The sequence below is a fragment of the Pelophylax lessonae genome (genome assembly GCF_965119305.1).
Source record: "Pelophylax lessonae genome assembly, chromosome: 7".
NCBI classification, from domain to species: Eukaryota; Metazoa; Chordata; class Amphibia; order Anura; family Ranidae; genus Pelophylax; species Pelophylax lessonae.
Genome location: NC_138774.1, coordinates 295,182,195 through 295,206,232, shown reverse-complemented (window position 1 = coordinate 295,206,232; position 24,038 = coordinate 295,182,195). Strand labels below are relative to the sequence as shown.

The following is a 24,038-nucleotide window of genomic DNA, read 5'->3' as shown; positions in this document are numbered from 1 at the left end:
GGCAGAATCTGCCTTCTGGGGTAGATACAGGCCTGAGTGTGTCTCTGATTGGGTTTCCTCCACTGCCCAATGAGGACCCTCTCATGGAACCAGTGGGGAGACTCCCCTCTCAGCCAACACACCTGGGAGACATGACAACCAGCTGAAATCATGGCCCTGCTGTTAAGCAGCCAAGGTCCACTATACTTTTACCTAGCACCTACCTGTAGGGTGCTACATCAGTTTTGATGGTTACTTCAATATGTCTTTGTGAAGGCCAGAGAAGCCATTTTGCTATGTATGTATTTCTATTAGTTAGTATGAGTTATGTGTCTTACTATAGATTCAAACCATATATGCAAGAGTGGGTGTTACTTTTATATTTGGTAATACTACCTTCTTGGGACATACTTTTTGCGGACATCGTCTTTGCATACAGTATAGGAATACACTATGTTAGACATTCTTCAGACTGAGAGGAGAAAAAGACACCCTACACTCTGAAGACATGTAACATCTGTCATATATCTCTCTCTCTCTCCTTCTGTCCATTTCTGTTTTACGTTACTTTAAGAAAATAAACTTTTGTATCGTAGGAGCTGAGGAGTCTCCAATTTATGAAAAGGATTTCGAACCCCCTCTCGGCAGTAAGAAGCATGCATCGCTATGAACTAATAATGAACTTTTCTCTCTAACTTGCCGGAACAGTAAATGAACAAAGCCGCACGAGAGCTCGGAAATGGAGCCAAGGCATGTGGCGTCTCAAGTGGTGTCGGCAGGGGGGCCCGTGCTTTATTTTTTTAATTGAGAAACATTTGTAAAGCGTGAAATAAGCCCCCCTTCTCCCCACCCCTACTGATCTCTCTATACCACCAAGCATCCAAGGACTACACCAAGAGAAAAGATGAGGAGGGAGCTCGATGGCGTCCTCTCACTCTCACTAAGCCCTCAATATGGCCCTAATAAACAGCTACAAAGAGCATATCTGGACCGGCGGGGTAAAGTGGGTAATGATATCATTTGAAGTGGATGAGTCACCCGCTAATCAAAGAGGAAGCTATTTAGCCGGTTAAGCCAGTGGGCTTATTGTATTAGAACTGGAGGAAAGGGAGATTAAGTTGTTGCCCAGATTTTTCTTCAACAGAATATCAGCGGGAGACCATGCCGCCAGGCCGTTCATTTTAACATCAGTATTCCCATATAAACGTGTGTGGATTTAACATATTTTATGATTGTGAAAACCTCGCTTGTAACAAGGAGGAACCCTTGAAACAATATTCAGGTCTCAGGGAACCCCTGATAAAAATTATTAAAGTTCATGTTACATTAACCAAAACCTATTGGAGATCAACAAAAGGAGGAGTCCTTGTACTGGTGGTCAGTGGAAAGAGAAAATGGTGTTGGTGTCAATACTATGTGGGCACTATTAGGAAGGTGGTCAGTTCATCGCTGCTAAAGAAACCCCTAGCAAATGCTGGAAGAACCCCTAGCAAACTCTGAAGGAACCCCTATAGCAAACTCTGGAGGAACCCCTAGCAAACTCTGACGGAACCCCTAGTAAACTCTGGAGGAACCCCTAGCAAACTCTGGGGGAACCCTTAGCTAACTCTGGGGGAACCCCTAGCAAACTCTGGAGGAACCCCTAGCAAACTCTAAAGGAACCCCTAGAAAACTCTGGAATAGCCCCTAGCAAACTTTGAAGGAAGCCCTAGCAAACTCTGGAGGAACCCTTAGCAAACTCTGGAGGAACCTCTACCAAACTCTATAGAAATCCTAGCAAACTCTGAAGGAACCCTTAGCAAACTCTGGAGGAACCTCTACCAAACTCTATAGAAACCCTAGGATTCTACAGAACTCTGGCTGAGAATGGCTGCTTTATACCATTTTAAACCTTAAAAAACAAGTCTCCTTGAAAACTGCTAGAATTCTTTACTATATTATTTAATTTAATATAATGTGAGAATAAAAATGTTTGAAGCCTACAGTGTGCAATGAAATGGGAGGAAGGAAATTCAGTACAGGAGAGGAGCCTGTACAACCAAGGGGAGGCTGGAGTTCAGATTTTAAACAGTCCTTAGAGGTCTTGCTAGAGACATCCCAGGAATCTACCTACATTAGCAAAACCATCTTGTTGTAGCTTGCACATTCAGTCCAATGTTGGCAGTAAAATCATTATAGGTGAACGTGTTTCGCTGAATTTTTTTGTCCCTTCCTTTCCCCTGGCAAACAGGTAATAATACAATTAGCAAGTTATGTTATTGTGATTTGCTTTATTATGATTTCATGTGTAATTTTTCGCATAAATAGGTCTTTTAGTCTAGTTTTAATTGTATATGTGAACATTTAAGGTCGAAGGTCCTGAGGAAGCCGGTGATCCCCTGAAACACGCTGACCTATGCATATCTATTTTACTACCAACCTCCCAGAACATCGGACTGAGTTGGTCGTTGTTATGACCTCTGGATTTGCAGGCTACCACAAGATGTTTTTTTAATTGGTTTATTTTTAAATCTTTGGGTAATAAATATGTTGTAATAAAGATCTTTTTATACCATATAATACTGTTGTTGACCACTTGAGGCATACTTAAGGTCCCAATTTTGGTATGGGTAGTTTAGGTACAGTGGCTTGAAAAAGTATTCATGCCCCTTGAAATTTTCCACATTTTGCAATATTACAACCAAAAACATAAATGTATTTAATTGAAATTTTTATGTGATAGACTGACACAAAATGGCACATAATTGTGAAGTGGAAGGAAAATGATAAATGATACAAATAAATTTGTAAAAAGTGTGGGGGCATATGTATTTACCCCCTTTACTTTGATACCCCTAACTAAAATCTAGTGGAACCAATTGCCTTCAGAAGAAAGAAAAATTTGTAAATGGAGTCCACCTGTGTGTAATCTCAGTAGAAATACAGCTGTTCTGTGAAGCCCTCAGAGGTTTGTTAGAGAACCTTAGTGAACAAAAAGCATCATGAAGGCCAAGGAACACACCAGACAGGTCAGGGATAAAGTTGTGGAGAAGTGTAAAGCAGGATTAAGTCATAGAAAAATCTCCCAAGCTTTGAACATCTCACGGAGCGCTGTTCTAACCATCATGGGAAAATGGAAAGAGTATGGAACAACTGCAACCCTACCAAGACATGGCCGTCCACCTAAAACTGACCCGCTGGGCAAGGAGAGCATTCATCAGAAAAGCAGCCAAGAGGCCCATGGGAACTCTGGAGGAGCTGCAGAGATCCACAGCTCAGGTGGGAGAATCTGTCCACAGGACAACTATTAGTCGTGCGCTCCACAAATCTGCCCTTTATGGAAGAGTGGCAAGAAGAAAACCATTAGTAAAAGGAAGCCATAAGAAGTCTGGGAGAAGCCATGTTGGGGACACAGCAAACGTGGAAGAAGGTGCTTTGCTCAGATGAGACCAAAATGTAACTTTTTGGCCTAAAAGCAAAACGCTATGTGTGGGGGAAAACTAACACTGCACATCACCCTGATCACATGATCCCAACTGTGAAAAATGGTGGTGGCAGCATCATGGTGTGGGGATGCTTTTCTTCAGCAGGGACAGGGAAGCTGGTCAGAGTTGATGGGACGATGGATGGAGCCAAATACAGGGCAATCTTAGAAGAAAATCTGTTAGAGTCTGCAAAAGACTTGAGACTGGGGCGGAGGTTCACCTTCCAGCAGGACAACGACCCGAAACATCCAGCCAGAGCTACAATGTAATGGTTTACATCAAAGCATATTAATGTGTTAGAATGTCCCAGTCACAGTCCAGACCTAAATCACATTGAGAATCTGTGGCAAGACTTGAAAATTGCTGTTTACAGACGCTCTCCATCCAATCTGACAGAGCTTGAGATGCAAAGAAGAATGGGCAGAAATGTCCTCTCTAGATGTGCAAAGCTGGTAGAGACATCCCCAAAAAGACTTGCAGCTGTAATTTCAGGGAAAGGCGGTTCTACAAAGTATTGACTCCTGGGGGGGTGAATAGAAATGCAGCCACACTTTTCACAGATTTATTTGTATCATTTATCATTTTCCTTCCACTTCACAATTATCTGCCACTTTGTGTCGGTCTATCACATAAAATCCCAATAAAATACATTTACATTTTTTGGTTGTATCATGAGAAAATGTGGGAAATGTCAAGCGGTTTGTTACTATTCTGCTTCTTCTTCAGGAATGAACAGGAGATGTCATATGTATTGTTCTTACGCTGTTTATTAAGTATCTTTGTCACTCATCTGTGTTCAGCTCGGGGGGCCCCCCCAGGCATGTTTCACGCCGGCATCTCTCCATGGCAGAACAGCCAATTAAAGAGCAGAAGCGCCGGCGCGGGCAGAATGCTCGGAGCCTTCTCACACAAGTTCATGCCGATCCATTTCGCCTCGTCGGTGGCTTCTGCTGCTTAACTGGCTGCTGCCATGGCAAAAACACATTGTACAAATTGTGTTAATTATTTCTTGAACTGCAACAACAGCGGCTGTGACCTCAGAGCAATGTCACCTCTACAGAAGGCAGTCACAGATGCTGCACCGGGGGAGAGATCCTGTTGTTGGCTCTTCCAAGTACATTAACTCCATCGTAACCAGGGACTGCTGAGATGGAAGCTCTGCCGCCTAAGAACAGTCTATGAATGTCTGCATTGAAGAAGTGGTTATGGTATCGTCTTAGTGCCTATCCATACTGGTCCACCGTCACATAGATTGCTGTGGGTGAGCAGATACTGGTCCTCCTGATGGTAATGCGGCATCAGCGGCATCATTATTCCTTGTCATAATGTCTCTGACAGTTCCCATAGGATAGACCAGTATTTCTCAACTGGTTTAACATGGAGGAAAGCCTGAAATAATCTTCAGGTCTCAGAAAGCCCCTGCCAAAAATAACTATATCCATAGCTTATGGTACATTAGCATGGTGGTCAGTGGGAAGAATGTCCCTTACATTGGTGGTCAGTGGGAAGAATGTCCCTTACATTGGTGATCAGTAGGAAGAACGTCCCTTACATTGGTGGTCAGTGGGAAGAATGCTCCTTACATTGGGGACCAGTGGGAAGAATGCTCCTTACATTGGGGACTAGTGGGAAGAATGCTCCTTACATTGGTGGTCAGTGGGAAGAATGTTCCTTACATTGGGGACCAGTGGGAAGAATGCTCCTTACATTGGTGATCAGTGGGAAGAATGCCCCTTACATTGGGGACCAGTGGGAAGAATGCTCCTTACATTGGTGATCAGTGGGAAGAATGCCCCTTACATTGGGGACCAGTGGGAAGAATGCTCCTTACATTGGGGACCAGTGGGAAGAATGTCCCTTACATTGGTGATCAGTGGGAAGAATGTCCCTTACATTGGTGGTCAGTGGGAAGAATGCTCCTTACATTGGTGATCAGTAGGAAGAACGTCCCTTACATTGGTGGTCAGTGGGAAGAATGCTCCTTACATTGGTGGTCAGTGGGAAGAATGCTCCTTACATTGGGGACCAGTGGGAAGAATGCTCCTTACATTGGGGACCAGTGGGAAGAATGCTCCTTACATTGGTGATCAGTGGGAAGAATGCTCCTTACATTGGGGACCAGTGGGAAGAATGCTCCTTACATTGGGGACTAGTGGGAAGAATGCTCCTTACATTGGTGGTCAGTGGGAAGAATGTTCCTTACATTGGTGATCAGTGGGAAGAATGCCCCTTACATTGGTGATCAGTGGGAAGAATGTTCCTTACATTGGTGATCAGTGGGAAGAATGCCCCTTACATTGGTGATCAGTGGGAAGAATGCTCCTTACATTGGTGATCAGTGGGAAGAATGTCCCTTACATTGGTGGTCAGTGGGAAGAATGTTCCTTACATTGGAGGTCAGTGGGAAGAATGTCCCTTACATTGGTGGTCAGTGGGAAGAATGTTCCTTACATTGGTGGTCAGTGGGAAGAAGGAGGAGGACACACCCAAGGAGCTCTCTGTGAGAACCAGCCCTTTTCAAGCCTGGGCCTTGCTTGCTAGCTTGGCCCAGGAACAATGCCTGATCCTGGGGGAGGCCCTGGGAGGGATCCCCCTGATGACACGGGGCCTAGTGAGGAGGAGGTGGAGGACCTGTCTGTGGGTCCAGGCCCCGATGAGAATGCGGATGTCTTCAGCCAGAAGGTTATCAATCGTTTTAGGGCGATTGGAAGAGCTGAAGAAAAGCTTAAAGTTTTGAAGGCTGAACATAAATCCTTCAGAGCCAAATACTGCCAGGCCTGGAGTAAAAATCGTACAGCCATGAAGCCTGAGTTACAGGATCTGGAAGATAAGGTAAAGAAACAATCTTTATTGTTGGAAAAGTTGAAAGATAGAAGCGGAGTGTTTAAAGAAAAATTTGATAATGAGAGGAGATTTGCCAGCCAAACATCAGCAAGCTCTGTGGATCAGCAGCCTCAGTTAATGGATGACCAGGCTCCATCTGCCTCTGCACCTCTCCCCCCATGCCAGAACTGGGAATCGCCAGCGGCAACCAGCCAGGGGGTTGAGAGTGGGCATGGATCCCTGACATTTATCCAGGAGATGGAGTCCCCCCTGAGAGCAGATAAGTTTGCATTCACTGATGATCCATCAGAAATCCCTGTGGATGGGCAGAGGAGATACAAACCAGCAAAGCCAGTAATGGTGGAGAAATCCCAGTATACCATGCTGCCATCCAACATGTCTGCCCCACCTGCTGTTGTGGATGGTGTCCCAGGTGAGAAGGAGCTTTGCCTACAGCTACCTATTGGAGATTCTGCTGTGAACACAACCAGTACAGACATGCAGGGAAAATCCCTGACCGTGAAATCCCCGGACCATCAGGTGAATGTGGATGGACCTGTATCTAACACCCCAGACATGGATTTTGCTGGTCTGGCTGAGACCAGTAGTCCCTCTGAAAGCAAAATGGCTGCCAGCTCCAAGGAGTCTGTTTCACTTTCACCAGAGCTTCCCAGTGTTTCAGGGCTGATTGACCAGCTGTTTGCTGGTGGGGGAGGGGATCAGCATGCTGCTGTGTTTGGAATGGAGGCAGCCATGGAAGTTACCTGCAGTGTTTTACCTGCTGCTGTGCTAGAACGGAATTCCATTTCCACAGCTGAAAACCCTGTCCCAGGGGAAGAGAAGATGACAGCTGAATCTCTTACCAGTGCAGCACCAACTATGGATTCTGCTGTGAAGACAACAAATATCCCAGCAAGTATTAAAAATGACAATAATCATAAAGCAATGAATGTGGTGGGTGGTGGTGAAGGGGATAATATTGCTGGGAAAAATAGAAATGACATTTCTCCCCCTGCTCAGCAGAGGAAAGATTTATCGATTGTACAGATCAATCCCGGATCTGTACAATCGTTATCTGTTATGTCTGTGTCGGATGTTTCAAAACAAACTGATGGATTTTCTGCTGGGAGGAATGTTGGAAGCTATGCTTCAGCTTTGGGGAGTCGCACCAGGGTAGGTGGTGGGGATTTGGTTAGTAATCGCAATTCAAGGAGGTTTGTTGGGGGGTTGGTTAGTGGGTATAGGAGGAGGAATGTGGTTCAGTTGCGGTGGGAGGGCGATGGAACGCCGCCAGTAAGGGGGAGAGTGGCCGAGTTGGTCTTGGAAATGGGGTTTAAAGCCTGTGACATTTTTGCTTTGATTTGCCCGGTGGGAAGTTATGAATTTGATTTGTCGTTTGTGAAACCTGAGAGTTTGGATCTCTTTTGGGAGAGATTTAGGAGGTGCAAGGGCCTTCAGCAGTGGAGTGGTTTGGTGCCAAAGGTGATTTCAAGACAGCCTCTGATAAAGTCGGTGACCATCTTGGTGCGTAACGAATCCATACCAGAGGCTGATTTATTAGTATGGCTACGCCGATATGGCGAGGTCCTCACTCCACTGCGGAAGGTCCTTGATGAGCATGGGATATGGACAGGGGCCTGGACAGTGTCACTAAAATTGGGGGTGCTGGGCGATGTAGTTCAGCACCTTCCCTGCTCAGCCTTTCTGGGTAGGGATAGGCTGACCATTTTCTACCAAGGTCAGCCTAAGGTATGTAATAAATGTGGTGATAAAGGCCACTTTGCATCGTCCTGCACCCACAAGAAGTGCTCACTGTGCCAGGATTTAGGCCATTTGGCCAGAGAATGCACCCAGATTCGGTGCAATTTGTGCCAGCAGCTGGGTCATCCATATAGCCAGTGCCCAGAGGCACTGCATAACTTGCCAGGATTGGAGACTGAGCTGCAGAGGCTTGATAAAGAAGATGAAGCAGCTGAAGTTAGAGAGGAAATTGTTGTTGCCCCTCCTGTGTCTGTTGTGTCAGATTCTGTTTCCCCTAGTGAGGTGGTCCCTGAGTCTGTCCTTCCTGTGTCTGTTGTGTCAGATTTTGTTTCCCCTAGTGATGTGGTCCCTGAGTCTGTCCCTCCTGTTGTTCCTACATCTACTGTGCGTAGATCCTCCAGACTAGCGGAAGCTGCTGGGGGGGCGGGTATAGTGGATCTTCCCCCTCGGCCTACTCCACCTCCAGTCCCTGTCTCTCGACACCGCAAACGCGGCCAAGAGGGTGCAGGGGTGCTGGATGGTGGTGGGGTCGATGGGGTTGAGGGAGGGGTGTCCATGTCCCATGTCTCACCCTCTGTTGTGGAGGATTCGGATGAGGAGGGGTGGGAGAGGACAAGGAGGAAGAAAAAGAAAAAGAGGAAAACCAGTAAAGCGGTCGTTTCCTCCTTACAGTTAGAGGCAGGAGGGGTTCCTCTTGGCAACACATTTTCGGTTTTATCAGGGGAGGAGTTAGTATCCGATTTATCCACTTCTTTATCATCTATGGATGAGGGGGAGTCACATAGTGTAAAGAGAGCTGTTTCGGGTGATGAGAGTGTGGTGGAGGTTAAGAAACGACTACCCCAATCATCCTGATGGCAGTGCCCGCTCTGATAAAGGTGGCGACCATTAATGTCGCCAGCGTGAAATCTGCAAGAGCTCGTGATATTGCCTTATTTTTGCTCAGTGAGTTTGATGCTGAGATTTTATTTTTGCAAGAGACCTGGCTCAATACTTTGGCCGATGTCCATCTAGCAAAAAGGGAGTGGAGATGTGGTCCCTCCTTTTGGTCTCTTGCGGCTGAGCCTTGCAGCGGAGTAGCGGTTCTTTTTAAAACCGATATGGTAACGTGCCGGCGGATAATTGAGGTAGAAATGGGGAGATGCATGGTCTTAGACGTCTCTGTTAGGGGGCAGGACCTGCGCCTCATCAATATCTATGGACCGCAGTCAAAATGGGACAGGAAATGCCTCTTCACAAAGATCAAGCCCTTCCTTTTTACATCCCAGCAGGTTGTCTTTGGAGGTGACTTTAACACCATAATTAGGCCTGAAGACAGGGGGGTCTCCATAGACAGGCTGGGTTATGATAGCGTTTTTCTTAGAGATATGGTTAGACAAGCAGGCCTGGTAGATGTGCACATTAAGCACTGCCCTGGCAGCACGGGATTCACGTTTCAGAGAGGGAATAGTCAGAGTAGGATAGACAGGTTTTTTTTAAAGGAGAACTCTGCTTTCTCGGCTCCTGAGTTGAGGGCGGTGGAGTTCTCTGACCACTGTATGCTGTCTGTGACTCTGAATGCCTCGGACACTCCACCCAGGGGAAGGGGTACCTGGAAACTGAATTCGGCTCTCCTGGAAGATGTAGAGGTAAGACAATCCTTTGAGGATTTTTTTCAGGCACAGGTTTCTATTCTGGACTTTTGCAGCAGTAAGTCAGAGTGGTGGGAGCTTGTGAAACAAAGGGCGATTGGACTTTTCAAGGCCATAAGTAAGAAGAAGCAGCTTGGTATGTATATTGCCTACCAGCATTTGCGGAGGAAGCTTGATCGTCTTGTCTCGTATGGAGGAGATCCAGGGGAGATCTCGGAGGTAAAGCTTCTTCTTAGGAAGTGTCAATACGACCGGCATGCCTCCTTGGTTCTGGAGAGAGATTATGGGAAATATCACTCGCCTGATCCTTACCAGAACTGTAAGCAAGGCATAGCAGTTAAGACGGTCATAGGTCTGAGGGATAGTACGGGTTCCCTGGTGAAGTCCAGATCAGGGATCCTGGAGATCTTCAGGTCATATTACGCAGACCTTCTGGGAAGAAAGGACCTTAGTCGGGACAGGATGGAAAGCTTTCTGGATTCTACTCCAGGATTGGGAAATGATACATTGCCTTTGATGGATTTGACAGAACCAATTTCAGCGGATGAGGTAGTTCGTGCTATAGAGAAGCTGGCTACCAAAAAGTCGCCTGGGCCAGATGGGTTGACAGCTGAATTTTACAAGTGTTTTAAGTCCATTCTGGCTCCCTTTTTAGCGGAGGTTTATAACAGCTGTTTAGAAGAGGGTTCTCTCCCTCCCTCCATGAGGCAATCCGCTGTGATTCTTCTGTCAAAAGGTAAAGACCCCTCAATAATTGAGAACTGGCGCCCCATCAGTCTTCTCAATGTTGATAGAAAGATCTTGGCGAGGATTCTTTTTTGGCGCTTGTCGTCAGTAGCAGGCGATTTGTTGTCCAATCATCAGCACTGCTCGGTCCAGGGCAGAAGTACCTTTTCAGCAATTTTAGCTGTCCGGGAGGCTTTGGAGCGATGCAGGGCTGCTGGATGGAGAAAGTACTTGCTGGCATTGGATCAGGCGAAGGCTTTTGATCGAGTCAATCATGAGTACCTGTATTTGCTACTTGGTAGATACGGCCTGCAGGGGAGGTTTATTGATTGGCTGAAAACATTATATAAAGGGGCTGAGAGCTTCCCACTTGTTAATGGTTGGGTTGGACGGCCTTTTGAGGTTGGCTCTGGTGTGCGCCAGGGGTGTCCTTTGAGCCCCCTGCTATATGTATTCGCAATCGACCCCTTCATAAGAAGGTTAGAGAGTGGATCGTTGTGTGGGGTGCCTTTGGGCATTGCTGGTGTGCCGCCTTTGAAGGTCGTGGCCTATGCCGATGATGTGTCTGTTATTATCTCTGGGATGGAGGAGGCGCAGGAGGTGGTCTCTGTGATAGAGCAGTACACTGAGGCTTCTGGCTCTAAAATCAATCATGAAAAGAGTGAAGTTTTCTGGATGGGTGAGGAGGGTGAAAGCTTCGAACTTCCGGATGCCTTCCCAGAGCCCCAGCAGGAAATTAAAGTGTTGGGCATCAAATTTGGTCCTGGTGACTATGGTCATCGAAATTGGGAAAGCAGGTTGTTGAATGCCAATGCCAAGGTGGCAAGCTGGAAGAAATGGAAACTTTCCTTGAGGGAAAGGGTTGACTTGATTAAAACTTACCTGATCCCAATCTTTTTATATGTCAGCTTTGTCTGTATCTTGCCGGAATCTCTCTATGCAAGGGTGTACAGCTGCTTTTTCCAACTGTTATGGGGAAATAGGCTGAACCTGATCAAACGCAATGTAACTTACCTGTCCAGGCGGGAGGGTGGTCTAGGAATGGTCAACCCTATAGTTTTCTTTTCTCTGCTTTTTTTAAAGTATAATCTTGGTAATATGTTAGCAGAGACCCCGCCGGGATGGGTGGGTATTTTTCAATCTTGGTTTAGGCCTTTTCTGCGATGCTGGGAAGATGGCGGGCCAGTGAAAAGTCTGAGAGTCCGACATGGCAAGCTTCCGGCTTATGTTGCCCCGTGTCTGAAAATACTTAGGCAGTGGCAGGTGACAGTGGGGGATATCAAGTCCCTCCCCAGAAAGCTTCTGGAGAAGAGGATTTTGGGCTCTGCTTTCAGTGTGTCGCTGACCTTAAGGGATTGCCCAGGCCCCGTAATGAGGGAGGGGTTGCGTTTAATTAACTTAGGAAGAATCCCTTTGAAGTTTAGGGATCAAGCCTGGCTCGCTTTCCATGGAAGGCTCTATGTGAGAGGGAACCTGAAGCATCGCCCTGTGGATGATCGGGATTGTCCTAGAGCGGAGTGTGTTGGTAAAGTGGAGTCTATGGACCACTTTTTGCTCCAGTGTCCCTTTAACATAGAGGTGTATAAAAGGGTGGGGAGGGCTCTAGGCATCCCCTTTCTCTATCGCATGAGTTATGCGGAGTGGGTGTACGGGGCATTCCCGACTCGCTGGGATTTTGATTTGGATACACTTTTTCTAGTTAGTATAGTTGTCCGTTACTTCACGTGGAATGCACGGTGCCAGATTACCCTGCGGAAGAAAGTCCTCCCTGTCGAGGTGGTGGTGTACGATATTCTGGGTGAGGTTGGGAAGATTCGGGGTCTTGAGAAGGGCAGGGAGCCTCGAGCGGTCTGGATAAGGGCGTGGAGGAATATCAGACCTGCTTTTGGTGAACTGTCCATCTCTGGGTGAAAAGCTTTTTTCCTATGCTATTTCTTTCACGCCCTTAGCTTTTGTTAGTTAATATCTTCATTTTTGAAGAAGGGCTGCATGCATAATGGGAGTGGTTTTGTTTCTTGACCTCGCAGGTTTGATGTCTGGTGTGGTGGTGTGAGTCTTATTAAGATTATTTTTCCCGGTAATGATGTGTTTCATGATGTGAGTTTTGTTTTTGCTGTAAAGGCAGTCTTTATTTGAGAGCAGAATTTGCTATGTATTTTTTTTTTCCCCCCTTTTCATGTAAATATGTATATATTTATTTATGTATATTGATTTTATGCTTATTGATTGCAAGACTTTTAATAAACAAAATTGGGAAGAATGTTCCTTACATTGGTGGTCAGTGGGAAGAATGTCCCTTACATTGGTGGTCAGTGGGAAGAATGTCCCTTACATTGGTGGTCAGTGGGAAGAATGTCCCTTACATTGGTGGTCAGTGGGAAGAATGTCCCTTACATTGGTGGTCAGTGGGAAGAATGTTCCTTACATTGGTGGTCAGTGGGAAGAATGTCCCTTACATTGGTGGTCAGTGAAGAATGTCCCTTACATTGGTGGTCAGTGGGAAGAATGTCCCTTACATTGGTGGTCAGTGGGAAGAATGCCCCTTACATTGGTGGTCAGTGGGAAGAATGCCCCTTACATTGGTGGTCAGTGGGAAGAATGCCCCTAGTGTCCACAGACTTTTTGCTTAAGCCTAAACAAAGTTGCTCTGTATTTTGCCTATTCGAGGCAAAGTAAGAATTACACTGAAGAAGGCACCCCTAGGTTCATGTACATACCTTCCACTTTCTTCATCTGTTGGTGTCCTCCCAAAAATCCCTACTTCTGGGCTGGAGCTAATACAGCGCTAAGGATTCTGCCTCCTTAATCTCATGTGCCTGTGCCAGGATTAACCACTGGATGCTCCAGCACAGCTTGTGAGAGGCAGGAGATAGAGTCCTGTGCTCCCCAATATTTGGAGGTAACATGCTGATCCTAGGTACTGTGGCAGGGGAGGAAGCTGAAGACAAGTACAAGCACCAGAGAATAATGGAAACAATGTAATAATAAAACAGAAAAAAGAGGCAATATGTATGAAACCAAAAAATTCTGGTGCAGCAGCTGTGTGATGTAAATAACAACAAATCTAATAATTTCATGCAAGCAGCACTATCACCATTCCATGTAATATGTGACAGCAAACCATACATGTGTGGTAACATCACATCAAAGGCCCGCCGTATGCGTTTCGTCAACGGGTGTCCTCAGGGGGCGGAATCAACGTACCATGGTTTGTCTCATATTATATGAAATGGTGACAGCGCTGTTTGCATGAAATTACCAGAGAACAATGGCAGGTATAATTTACAGTATTAGGTGTACTCACGCAGTTGGTCGAATGATGTTTCAACTCCATCAGGACCAATGACCGAGCAAACGAGTCTTGCTTTGAGGAAGGAGGTCCACTTTCCCACTAAAGAGCGCATGCCACCCTCGTCATTCTAGAATGATGAAAAAAATGTCATTGAATGTATCAATTCTTTCCACAGAACATGGAAGTTCTTCTAAAGTGAGCGAAAACACAAAATTAAACTCCAACACTGAATACATTGGAAGGTTCAATATATATATTCCTATCACCACCTGTACAAAGCAGACGTACAGCTCAGTGGCCAAATGTCTGGGTCTTCCAGTCTGTCTATAACCACTGAGGTCCACATCTAGTCCCAGAGCCAATATCTATCTATCTATCTATCTCATATATATATGAAACGCATCGGGGGTATGGCCAGAGCAGCGCTGGCTGAGGCCATACACTGCATAAACACTGGGTTGCTCTGAGCAGATCCTCATCTACGGTACACTAATACTTCTGGATCAGTGAACTTAGACGCACGCTCCCACATTCTGAGCACCAGTGGGGGAAACACTTAAGCCTTCAGCTTTGAGTGGTTCTACAGGCCTTTTTGTGATCCAATATGATGCAGTAACTGTTGGACCAGCTATTTCCAACCAGAGACATCCTATTATGGTGGCGAAAGGACCACCTATGGCTCAAATTTTGGCAAATTCAGTAAGAATCTGAAGAAATTTGAGCCATGTGCTGAAGCCACTGGTTCCGCAAGGCAGCAAGGGAATTATTTTTTTTTCTGTTAGGACGGGTCAGTAATGGGAGCCCCAGTAGAAGCCTTATTTAATATATCCGTGCAAGTTTCCAAATACAGCTCTACTTTTTTGCTGTCCTTGGAGAACTGAGCTAGGATCATTAAAGGTCCCACCACGTCAAGTTTCCTTCCTGTAGACATTGACATACTGGGGGCTATCACTTGGGTTTAAGGCATCTTCTGTTTAGAAAATATGATTGGGGCTGCTGGCCTTAAATCGTAGGCATATATTAATAGATGAGGAAGTAAGTTTTTATTCCAGAGGTGTTCCTATTTAAATGGTCCACCAAGCCATCTTGAACCAGTAGGTCACCCCAGATTGATTTGGTGTATAATATACATTGTACATAGTGAGGTTGAAAAAAAGACATCAGTCCATCCAGTTCAACCTATGATGTGTGTGTGTGTTTGCTGTTAACCATACATTGTATACCCCTGTATGTTGTACATTGTATACCCCCTGTATGTTGTACATTGTATAACCCTGTATGTTGTACATTGTATACCCCTGTATGTTGTACATTGTATACCCCTGTATGTTGTACACATTGTATACCCCTGTATGTCGTACATTGTATACCCCCTGTATGTTGTACATTGTATACCCCCTGTATGTTGTACATTGCATACCCCTGTATGATGTACATTGTATACCCCTGTATGATGTACATTGTATACCCCTGTATGTTGTACATTGTATACCCCTGTATGTTGTACATTGTATACCCCCTGTATGTTGTACATTGTATACCCCCTGTATGTTGTACATTGTATACCCCCTGTATGTTGTGGTCTTTAAGGTGCCCATCTAATAGTTTTTTGAAACTATCAATGCTCCCTGCTGATACCACTGCTTGTGGAAGAGAATTCCACATCCTTACTGCTCTCACAGTGAAGAACTCCCTGTGCATTTTAAAGTTAAACCGCTTTTCCTCTAGTTTTAGTGAGTGGCCACGTGTCTTATTGTATTCCCTTTCTCTGAATAGGTTTTTCCATATGCTAGGGTCGCCAGTACAATATTTGTACATTGATATCATATCCCCCCCTCAATCGTCTCTTCTCCAGAGAGAATAAGTTCAGTGCTTGTAGTCTTTCCTCATAGCTGATGTCCTCCATTCCCCTAATTATTTTTGTTGCCCTTCTCTGGACTTTCTCCAGTTCCAGCACATCCTTCCTGAGGACCGGTGCCCAGAACTGGACAGCATACTCCAGATGTGGCCGGACCAGAGTCTTGTAGAGTGGGAGAATAATCTCTTTATTTCTGGAGTGAATCCCCTTTTTTATACATCCCAGTATTCTGTTGGCTTTGCTTGCGGCGGCTTGGCATTGCATGCCACTGCCAAGCCTGTTGTCTACCAGTACCCCCAAGTCCTTTTCCATCCTAGACTCACCCAGAGGTCCCCCCCCCCCCCCCTACTGAGTAGCTTGCTTTCTGGTTTCTGGCACCCAGGTGCATTACTTTACATTTCTCAACATTGAACCTCATCTGCCATGTAGTTGCCCAACCCATTATTTTGTTCAGGTCCACTTGTAAGGTTTCCACATCCTGCCCAGAAGACTGTATATATTGTAGAATATAGATTGTATATTTTGGCAACCTAATGTGAGGAAAGGACTCATTGGAAAAGACCCCGATGCTGGGAAACATGGAAGGAAAAAGGAAAAAAGAGGACAGAAAAAAACAAGATGGCTAGATAGCATCATTGAAACAATGAACATAACGTTAAGCAAGCTGGGGGGGCAGTGGAGGACAGAAAAGCCTGGCACGCTATGGTTCATGAGATCACAAAGAGTCGGACATGACTAAACGACTGAACAACAACATACATTGTATTAATCTGTTGGTAATTGCTGGGAACATCATTATATGGGAAGAAAACGTCATCCCAATGGACATATGACACAAAATTAGTTGCCATTTCCATTCCATGTTTTTTATTTGATGTGGGGTCAGTGAGTAAAAAATTCAGGGGTGATAGATTTGTGATTAGAGGGTTGTATTCAGCCTGGAAGAAAACATTTGGGAGGATGGAACCAAGAATAATGAGACTGAATGAACACAGAGCATAAATGTTTCTCACCAAACAGATCCGGGCGATCCGAGACACAACGGCCGGCCCGTTCTCGCCCTCCAGGCTACGCTCCCGGAATAAGATGTACAGTTTGTCATCCTCTCTAAAGCTGCTCTCTGGCACCACCAGGGAGCCCACAAATACCGGATCTGGAGGTGAAAGGAGAAGTCTTTCTATAGTTAACTGGACACAGATTGTAAAAATTGTAAAAAAAACATTTGTCACAAGTTTGTGGCAATGTTTAGTTGCCATCTAAGGCTGACTACCCTCTACTTGCTGACTGCCTTGACCTCTGCTTGTACCAGACTACTCTTGTCTACTGTGTTGTCTGTAGCCTACTCCTTGCGGTCCTGGACTGCCTGACCACCCCATACTTGCGATCTGCCTTGACTCCTGCTTGAACCTGACAACTCTCATCTACTCCCTTGTCTACTCACTGCCATCCCGGACTGCCTGACTGCCCTATCCTTGCCACCTGCCAAGACCTATGCTTGTAACTGACTACTTTCTTGTCTACTCATTGTGGCCCCAGATTACCTTACTATCCCTCTACTTGCCACCAGCCTTGACCTTTGCTTTAACCTGACTACACTCTCATCTATTGCCTTGTCCCCTGCCTACTTTATTGCCATCCCAGACTACCTGACTATCCTATACTTGCCACCTGCCAAGACCCCTGCTTGTACCAGACTACTCTCCTGTCTACTCATTGCTGTCTTGAACTGCCTGACTGCCCTATACTTCTTGCCTGCCTTGACCCCCTTTTATACCTGACTAATCTCTCATCTACTGCCTACTTATTGAAATCCCAGGCTGCCTGACTACCCTGTACTTGCCACCTGCCAAGACCCCTGCTTGTACCCAACTACTCTCTTGTCTACTCATTGCGGCCCCCAGATGGCCTTACTATCCCTCTACTGGCCACCTGCCTTGACCTCTGCTTGAACCGGACTACCCGCTCATCTACTGCCTACATATTGCCATCCCAGACTGCCTGACTGCCCAGTACTTGCCACCTGCCAAGACCCCTGCTTGTACCCGACTACTCTCTTGTCTACTCATTGTGGCCCCAGACGGCCTTACTATCCCTCTATCTGCCACCTACCTTGACCTCTGCTTGAACCTGACTACCCGCTCATCTACTGCCTACGTAATGCCAACCCAGACTGCCTGACTGCCCTGTACTTGCCACCTGCCAAGACCCCTGCTTGTACCAGACTACTCTCTTGTCTACTCCTTGCTGTCCTGAACTGCCTGATTACCCTATACTTCCTGCCTGCCTTGACCCCTTTTATACCTGACTACGGTCTAATCCACTGCCTTGTCTACGGCCTACGTACTGCTATATCAGACTGCCTGACTGCCCTGTACTATCCTTCTACTTGACACCCGTCTTCTCCTCTGCTTGAACCTGACTTTCCGCCCATCTACTGCTTTGTCTACTGCCTACGTATTGCCATCCCATGCTTGTACTTGACTAGCTAAGTTTGAGAAGAAACAGCACACACAATGAGGAGCACCCAGTCCAATTACAAGATCCTCTTTCAGGTGCCCAGGCTCAGTGTGTCCTTACACACTACAACGGAACAAATGAATGAAATGAGCCAAAAACTCTATAGTCCATATAACGATTTTAATGGCTGGTTGCAAAGAGTGACAAACAGAACAACTGACGCGTTTCGGCAACATCCTTAGCAGTAGCATACTTGACTACTCTCTAGTCTGCGATACATTTTTTTCTGCTAGGATGGGTATAATTTAAAGCAATTTGGATCTGGGTTCAGATAGGAAAATACAGTATTTAAATGTGGCACCTTACCATTCAACCATCGAGAGTCGTACTGCTCGGTCCTGATTGGAGGTTTGTTACCCATTGTGCGGAATATGGCGGAATCTGTCCCCATGTAATCCACCTGGACTCCAGCATACAGAACCCCATCTGTACAAAAGAAATAACAGTAGTTTGATTAGAGATACACTTTAAATAGAACAGTGTCTCCCTTCCATGACCTCACTGGGTAATATGGAACGAATACCAGCTATGATGTGAAACTTGCTCTTCATCCGTCACCCACAGCGAGCAGAACATGTCACTGGTCCACCTACACTAACTGGAAATCCCATTGGTTACAACAGGTAACCATATTTTTGGACATTGTCAGGGCACTTCATTCTTACATAGGTACATAGTTAGTCAGGTTGAAAAAAAGACACCAGTCCATCTAGCTCAACCAATAAAAAACAACCATACAAACCCATATACACAATCCTATACCCACAGTTGACCCAGAGGAACTAAAAAAGCTCCAATAAAGCATGATCCAATTTGCTCCAGCAGGTGGAAAATATTCCTTCCTCATCCCCCGAGAGGCAATCAGATATTCCCTGGACCAATTTTTCCTAAAACGATTAGTACCCAGTTATATTAGGTACATTTGGGAAAGAATCCCGGACTTTTTTCAAACTATCTACTGAGCTGGACAGAACCACCTCTGGAGGGAGTCTATTTCAAATTTCCACAGCTCTTATGGTGAAGAAACCTTTCCGTAATTGGAGATGAAATCTCTTTTCCTCTAGATGTAAAGAGCGCCCCCTTGTCCTCTGTGATGACCTTAAAGTGAATAACTCAACACCAAGTTCACTATATGGAACCCTTTTGTATTTATACATGGAGATCATATCCCCCCTTATGTATTTATACACGAAGATCATATCCCTCCTTATGTATTTATACATGAAGATCATATCCCCCCTTATGTATTTATACATGAAGATCATATCCCCCCCCTTATGTATTTATACATGAAGATCATATCCCCCCTTATGTATTTATACATGGAGATCATATCCCCCCTTAATCTCCTCTTCTCAAGAGAGAATAAATTCAGTTCCTCTAATCTTTTCTCATAGCTGAGCTCCTCCATGCCTCTTGGTTTCCCTTCTCTGCACTTTCTCCATTTCCCCGATATCCCTTTTGAAAACTGGAGCCCAAAACTAAACTGCATATTTCAGAGGTCTTACTAATGATTTGTAAAGGGGCAAAATGATATCTCTCTCTCTCTGGAGTCCATGCCTCTCCTAATACAAGAAAAGACTTTGCTTGCTTTGGAAACCGTAGCTTGGCATTGCATGCTATTAGGCCTATGATCTACCAGAACACCCAGATCCTTCTCTGCAATGGATTCCCCCAGATCCTTCTCCGCTATGGATTCCCCCAGATCCTTCTCCGCTATGGATTCCCCCCGGATCCTTCTCCGCTATGGGTCCCCCCGGATCCTTCTCTTCTATGGGTTCCCCCAGATCCTTCTCCGCTATGAGTTCCCCCAGATCCTTCTCCGCTATGGGTTCCCCCAGATCCTTCTTCGCTATGGGTTCCCCCAGATCCTTCTCCGCTATGGGTTCCCCCAGATCCTTCTCCGCTATGGATTCCCCCAGATCCTACTCAGCTATGGATTCCCCCAGATCCTTCTCCGCTATGGGTTCCCCCAGATCCTTCTCCGCTATGGGTTCCCCCAGATCCTTCTCTGCAATGGATTCCCCCAGATCCTTCTCCGCTATGGATTCCCCCAGATCCTTCTCCGCTATGGATTCCCCCCGGATCCTTCTCCGCTATGGGTCCCCCCGGATCCTTCTCTTCTATGGGTTCCCCCAGATCCTTCTCCGCTATGAGTTCCCCCAGATCCTTCTCCGCTATGGGTTCCCCCAGATCCTTCTTCGCTATGGGTTCCCCCAGATCCTTCTCCGCTATGGGTTCCCCCAGATCCTTCTCCGCTATGGATTCCCCCAGATCCTACTCAGCTATGGATTCCCCCAGATCCTTCTCCGCTATGGGTTCCCCCAGATCCTTCTCCGCTATGGGTTCCCCCAGATCCTTCTCCGCTATGGGTTCCCCCAGATCCTTCTCCGCTATGGATTCCCCCAGATCCTACTCCGCTATGGATTCCCCCAGATCCTTCTCAGCTATGGATTCCCCCAGATCCTTCTCCGCTATGGGTTCCCCCAGATCCTTCTCCGCTATGGGTTCCCCCAGATCATTCTCCGCTATGGGTTCCCCCAGATCCTTCTCCGCTATGGATTCCCCCAGATCCTACTCCGCTATGGATTCCCCCAGATCAACTCCCCCTAGTATGTATGATGCATGCATATTCTTACCCCCAAGTGCAGAACTTTTCATTTATCAACATTAAACCTCATTTGCCACATAATTGCCCAATGAAACAGTGCATTGAGGTCGGCTTGTAGGTTGGAGACCTCCTGTAAGGACGTTATTCTGCTTTACTGAACAAGTCTGTATATCTACAAGCTTCCATAGGACATTATGCAACATACTCTATGGATTACTTTCCTCTTGTATTGTTATATTGTGGCTTTTGTATGATCCAAGCAGAGCCAATCAGTTGTCACTTCCTGGTAAGGAATGAAATCTGCTCCACTGCTGGAGTGCAACTACTAGGAGGAACGTTTTATTGGATAAAAATGTATCATGTACATATATTTTATTAGGAACTGCAGAGGACCTAACACAGAAGAATGCCAGGAAATTATAGAACACTGTAGAGCCAATAAAACACACCTATGATGGTCGCCATGTTATCCTGCTTAGGGTCATACGGGCATCTTCCTTTTCCAGACTCGTGGGAGCCGGATATAATCCTAAACACATAGTCCTGGAAGTAGAAAGAAGACAGAATGAGAGGTGTGTGAGAATCCCGGAAATCAAACAAAAGCTACTTCACTTCTACAGTTATGTGTGACTGTATGAGAAGACAGGTCCTCCTTGACGTTCCTTACATAGGTGGTTGATCTCTCTGGTCTTTCTGGATGTCTCGTCAGACAATTCTTACCCAAGACACGTCTACAATTAAAAATGCAGCATGTTCTACTTTTTTTTCTGGAACTGAAACGCACTGGTGTGAACTATGCCACTGAAAACCATATAACCTACTTTCCATGCGTTTTTGTTGCAGAAAAAAAAAGCACTGGGCTGAATGTGGTGTGAACTGGCCCTTACAGTGGGGAAAATAATGATATAATCCCTGCAGATTGTGTAAATTTGCCCACTTACAAAGAAATGGCGGGTGTGTAATTTTTATCATAGGTGTATTTTATATGATAGAGACAGAATATCAACCAACAATCCAAAAAAAACACATGATACAAATGTTATAAATGGAGTTGCAGTTCAGAGAGTAAAATAAGTATTTGATCCTCGACCAACCAACAATAATTCTGCCTCCCACAGACTGGCTACAGTAGGTGCTCATGTGGTACACAGATTAGTCCTGTCAATGTAAGAAGGAGCTCCTAACGACAACTCGTTATCTGTATAAAAGACACCTGTCCACAGAATCTCTTTCCTCCAATCACACCTCACCATCATGGAAAGACCAAAGAGCTGTCAAATAAAGTCAGGGAGAAGATTGGAGACCTGCACAAGGCTGGAATTGGCTACAAGACCATCAGCAAGAAGCTTGGTGAGAAGGAGACAACTGTTGGAGTGATTATTCGCAAATGGATGAAATACAAAATAACCGTCAATGGTCCTCAGTCTGGAGCTCCATGCAAGATTTCTCCTCATGGGGTGAGGATGGTCATGAGAAAAGTGAGGGATCAGCCCAGAACTACACGTGAGAAGCTTGTTAATGATCTCAAGGCAGTTGGGACCACAGTCACCAAGTAAACCATTGGTACCACAATACGCCACCATGGACTTAAATCCTGCCGCGCCCGTAAGGTCCCCATCCCTCAAGAAGGGACATGTACTGGCGTCTCTGGAGTCTGCTAAAGAACATCTAAAAGATTCAGAGAAGGATTAGGAGAAAGTGCTGTGATCAGATCAGACCAAAATTGAGCTCTTTGGTATTAACTTGACTCTTCGTGTTTGGAGGTAGAAAAATGCTAAGTATGACCTTAAGAACACCGTCCCCACAGCCACCGTCCCCACAGTCACCACCCCTACAGCCACCGTCCCCTACAGTCACCGTCCCCTGCAGTCACCATCTCCACAGTCACCACCCCTACATTAACCGTCCCCACAGTCACCACCCCTACAGTCACCACCCCTACAGCCACCATCCCCACAGTCACCGTCCCCTACAGCCACCGTTCCCACAGTCACCACCCCTACAGTCATCACCCCTACAGCCACCATCCCCACAGTCACCGTCCCCTACAGTCACCATCCCTACAGCTACCGTCCCCTACAGTCACCACCCCTACAATCAAGCACGGAGGTGGAAACGTTATGCTTTGGGACTCTCTCTCTGCAAAAGTAACAGGCTGACTTTGCTGCATTGAGGGGCCAATGTATTGTAAAATCTTGAAAGAAAGAAAGAAAGAAAGAAAGAAAGAAAGAAAGAAAGAAAGAAAGAAAGAAAGAAAGAAAGAAAGAAAGAAAGAAAGAAAGAAAGAAAGAAAGAAAGAAAGAAAGAAAGAAAGAAAGAAAAGAAAGAAAGAAAGAATATCCCTTGCTTACAGCATGGTGCCTCATATAAAGTCCCACCGTGTGATTTTCGTGCGTTTTTGGTGGATGCAGTCTGATTTGACCTTACTTTTCCGTATACAGGGATGGAGACCAATAGCATGACCTGCTTGTCTCACACAAAGTACCAAATAGGAAATTAGGGATTGAAAGGCATTGTGCTTTACAGGCCAAGCCCCATATATAAAATCCCTATCTGTCTTTATACTGCATCCACCAAGGGGATGAAGGTGTAATGCTTCTCAGCTGGTCCTTTCCAGTTTGTACCATCGTTACAACTAATGCCCCATACACACGTGTAGATTATCTGCAGACTTTTATCTGCAGACTTACCTTTTCTATGTAGTGCAAGGGCCTGCCGAATTGCATACAAATTGAAAGTGTTTAGGTTTGACCTCATATTATATGGTTTTGGTAAGTCTGCAGACAAAAGTCTGCAGATAATCTGCACGTGTGTATGGGGCATTAGTTATTTGAGTTTTGAGACAACAGCCAGTCATGGATGAGGGTGGGTTGGGGGAGGTTGGGCTGTCTCCCTCTCACCTGTTCTCCCATCCATCCATTAGCAGCCATGTGCTTTCAGTGTGAAGACACTAAATTAAGAGTGTTAGGACTGCAGATATAACAGGGTGCCGTGAAGTGGCTCTGCAGCTTTCACATGCGTTTGCAAATGTGTGTCAACTAAACCCCTGTTCTTTGTATCAAGAGACAGATCTACTTGGTTGGTGACAGACTGGAGGATGAGTACATCAGATTGGGGGCTGGCTGACTTTCATGCACCTCTTATAATTCTTCAACCTAATTTTTTCTTGTTATAGGGATGGAGACGCCGGGCACTACCTGCTGGGGTCTCGCTTAAAGTCCCACCTAGTCCATTATGTTTAAGAAAGAATATTCCAACTTCAAGTCAGCAAAGATACTTAAAAAAAAAGGTGTTTTCAATTAGGCATGGTAAACTTATAGGGCTCCTGCAGTAATGATAATTGCCCACAAGGTGGTAGTAAAGAATCTGACCTGGG

At 45.7% G+C, this 24,038-nt stretch overlaps 1 protein-coding gene across 1 annotated transcript in view; it reads right to left on the bottom strand.

Annotated features, from left to right (window-relative positions):
• LOC309560079 (semaphorin-3F-like) overlaps positions 1-24,038 on the bottom strand; it is a 169,428-nt gene that overhangs the window by 28,615 nt on the left and 116,775 nt on the right. Inside the window, exons 6-9 of the mRNA XM_082263599.1 lie at positions 21,112-21,205; positions 18,358-18,477; positions 16,548-16,687; positions 13,689-13,803 (exon numbers count right to left, since the gene is read on the bottom strand). Coding sequence (XP_082119725.1) covers positions 13,689-13,803; positions 16,548-16,687; positions 18,358-18,477; positions 21,112-21,205 — 469 coding nt within the window. The remainder of the gene's footprint in view (positions 1-13,688; positions 13,804-16,547; positions 16,688-18,357; positions 18,478-21,111; positions 21,206-24,038) is intronic.